Source organism: Eimeria mitis, genomic scaffold (genome assembly GCF_000499745.2).
Source record: "Eimeria mitis Houghton genomic scaffold, Emh_scaff3078, whole genome shotgun sequence".
Classification (NCBI taxonomy): Eukaryota; Apicomplexa; class Conoidasida; order Eucoccidiorida; family Eimeriidae; genus Eimeria; species Eimeria mitis.
Window position 1 is genome coordinate 3,330 of NW_013571425.1, and position 3,261 is coordinate 6,590.

General features: G+C 55.7%; 2 protein-coding genes across 2 annotated transcripts in view; one reads left to right on the forward strand and one right to left on the reverse strand.

Moving 5' to 3' along the window:
• EMH_0062040 (40S ribosomal protein S7, putative) overlaps positions 1-339 on the reverse strand; it is a gene marked incomplete at both ends in the record, with an annotated part of 1,731 nt that extends 1,392 nt beyond the window's left edge. Inside the window, one exon of the mRNA XM_013497990.1 lies at positions 250-339. Coding sequence (XP_013353444.1) covers positions 250-339 — 90 coding nt within the window. The remainder of the gene's footprint in view (positions 1-249) is intronic.
• Positions 340-1,744: 1,405 nt separating this feature from the next.
• EMH_0062050 (uncharacterized protein) lies at positions 1,745-3,123 on the forward strand (the record flags this gene model as incomplete). The annotated part of the gene is given in 4 exon segments (XM_013497991.1): positions 1,745-1,770; positions 2,011-2,054; positions 2,058-2,989; positions 3,040-3,123. Coding segments are annotated over 4 exon segments (1,086 nt in total).
• Between the last annotated feature and the right edge of the window lie 138 nt (positions 3,124-3,261).

The following is a 3,261-nucleotide window of genomic DNA, read 5'->3' on the forward strand; positions in this document are numbered from 1 at the left end:
GTGTGTGTGTGTGTGTGTGTGTGTGTCTGTGTCTGTGCATGGATGCATTCATGCATATATCTAGGGATATATGCATGCATGCATACATAAATGCATGCATGCATATATAAGCGCATGCATGCATATATAAACCCATGCATGCATATATAAATGCATGCATGCATATATAAACGCATGCATGCATGCATGCATGTATCTGCGGGGCTGAGTTGGGGTGTATAGGCAGCTTGGCTTGTGCCGCTAGCACACCTCAATGTCTGCGAGGCACCGATCCACCTCCTTCTCTACCTCCGTGGGGGGGCTGTTGTCCGCCTTTACGATCCGCTGTCGAGACGCCATCTTCTGGATTGCAGCTGCAGCAGCAACAGCAGCAGCAGCAGCAACAGCAGCAACAGCAGCAGCAGCAACACAACAACAACACATACAACCAAGAGTCCCTTCCCCCCCCCCCAACAGCACCTTAGAAAGAATAAGTGATAGCTGCGTATACACACCATAAGAGATGTAGATACGTATGCTGCATGCAAAAAAAAAAAAAAAAAAAAAAAAANAAAAAAAAAAAAAAAAAAAAAAAAGATGACGACATAAAAAGTATGAATACAATACACAACAGCTAAACCCATAGACTGCCGGGGGCCCTTTATCCTCCTCTTCGCTCCTAGCTGCGGTGTACATACACCCCAACTAGGAACAAAGAAAGCCAGGGGGAGAATATACAAAACCCGAGCTCCATCAGCAGCAGTGCCAGTGGGGTGTACAGACACCAGAGAGAGAGAGAAAGCGCAGAGGCAGAGTAAGAGGCCCCCCCCCCCGGCATGTTGAATTACCATAAAAAACCCAATACTACAACAAACACAATAAAAGAAATACAGAGCGAATACAGCAGCAGCTGCTGCTGCTCTCTCTCGCTGCTGCAGCTGCGCTGCCCACACTGCTGCCGCTGCTGCTGCTGCTGCTGCTGCTGCAGCAACAGCTGCATCCTTCTCTCGAGGCAACTAAACGACCTTCTTTATTTAATAAATTCAGCAAAAAGAATAAAAACAAATTCTCTAAACAACTCAAAAGGCCCCAGGAGCCACACCTCCCGCCCCCCCATAAGAACCCCGCAGCAAGAAGGCTGCGGTGTACATACACCTCAGCTGCCCACAGTGCAGCAGCAGCAGCATAAAAGCTCACTCGAAAGCAGATTTCCCCTCCTTGTTTTCTTCTTTTAAAGATGAAACATTTTCTCTCGCTTTCGATGAAACGCCAGAGGCCACGGCGCTGCTGAATCCCCACGTTAGGGGCTGCTGCGCATGCACAGCAGCAGCAGCAGCTGCTGCTGCTGCTGCTGCTGTCAGCGCTGCTGCTGCTGCTGCTGCTGCTGCTGTCTGTGGAACTCGTTCGGGGCTGCCCGTCTCAAGACCCGTGCTTTGTCTTCGATTTAATTTCGCTTTTATTTTCTATAAAATATGTTCAGTGTCTTCTTCAGGTGTATGCACACCTCAGGTTCTCTGCCCGCTGCTGCTGCCTCTGCTGCTGCTGCTGCTGCTGCCTCGGCTGCCGCTGCTGCTGCTGCTGCTGCTGCTAGCTAACTGCATGCAAGTTGAACCGCTCACTTTGTCAGTAGCCTTCTGCTTCTGAGCCTGCATATCAAGGCCCCCAACTCAAAGCAACGGGGACGAGTCCCCTGGCTGAGCGCTGCTGCTGCTGCTGCTGCTGTTGCTGCGAGTGCAGCAGCCACAGCAACAGCTGCTGCAGCGGCATGAGCGGTAACAGCAGCGAGCGGCGGTGACACGCCACAGCAGCAGCGAGCTGCAGTGACACGCCGCAGCAGCAACAGCAGCAGCTGCAGCTGTTGCTGCTGCAACAGAAGCAGCCAATGTGGCCGGAATGTCGGGGGCCCAGCAGCATGCGCAGCACCAGCTGCTGCAGCAGCAGCTGCTGCAGCTGTTGAAGTTCTTTGGTTTGCCCCCCACTTGCCGCTGCAGCCGCTCCGTCCGCATGCGCTATTTGGTGCTGGCGAAGCAGAGACACCCGGATCAGAGACCAGCAGCAGCAGCAGCAGCAGCAGCAGNCAGCAGCAGCAGCAGCAGCAGCAGCAGAATTCGCGTTGCTGCAACGCAACTATGAACGGCTCAAGGATCTGCTAGAAGCGGATGCTGCTGCTGCTGCACACTCGTCTCATTGCCGCTGGCAGCAGCAGCAGCGGCAGCAGCAGCAGCAGCAGCAGCAGCAACAGTACCGCTATCACGGCACTGCGTACAGAGAGCAGTGGTGGTATCAGGAGCAGCAGCACCAGCGGTGGCGCTGGCGGCAGTGGGAGCAGCAGCAGCAGCAGCAGCAGCAGCATTGGAGGCACCAGCAGGCCAACAACTGGAGGCGCTGGGAGGAGGAGTACTGGCGACAGCAGCAGCAGCGACAGCAGCAGCAGCAGCAGCAGCAACAGCAGCGACAAGGGTTAGGTATATCCTTTGCATCTGCTGCTCGGGGGCTGGGGATCGCCTTTGGTTTGTCTGTTGCATTCGGGCTCACAGCCCCATCCAGAAGCAAAAGGAGCAGCAGCAGCAGCAGCAGCAGCAGCAGAGATGCGCTGCAGCAGCAGCTGTTGCTGCAGCGGGAGCTGCAGCAGCAGGAGCTGCAGCAGCAGCAACGCATGCGAAAGCAAAGGATGCTCAGCGAGTCCAGGCGGCAGCAGCTCCAGAGACACATGAAGCTGCCTGTGGACGATCCGCTTAACTCTGCTGCACGCAGCAGCAGCAGCAGCAAGAGCCGCAGCAGCAGCAGCAGCAGCAGCAGCAGCAAGCACTTGCATCATGGGGACGCAGGGGACTTGGGGAGCAGCCTTGCTGCTGAAGTTGCTGCTGCTGCAGTTGCTGCAGAACTCCTCGAAGATCCGTGCTGCAGCGCTGCTGGTAGCAGCAACAGCAGCAGCAGCAACAGCAGCAGCAGCAGCAGCAGCAGCAACTACAATGCACCACGGGACCCGAGGGCCTGGCGGGATCAATTGGTTCTGATTGGGCACCTGGTGCAGCAGCCCCACATTTTTGTTGACGACAGCAGCAACAGCAGCAGCAACAGCAGCAGCAGCAGCAGCAGCAGCTTCGACGGCTTAGCACCAGCAGAAGCAGCAGGGCTCGGTAGCAGCAGCAGCAGATACCACCCAGCAGCAGCAGCAGAATACGAGTACAGCCAACACAACGAGACGCTTGATGAGGGGGACGTGGCCACCGAAGCAGCGACAGCAGCAGCAGCAGCAACAGCAGCAACAGCAGCAGCAGC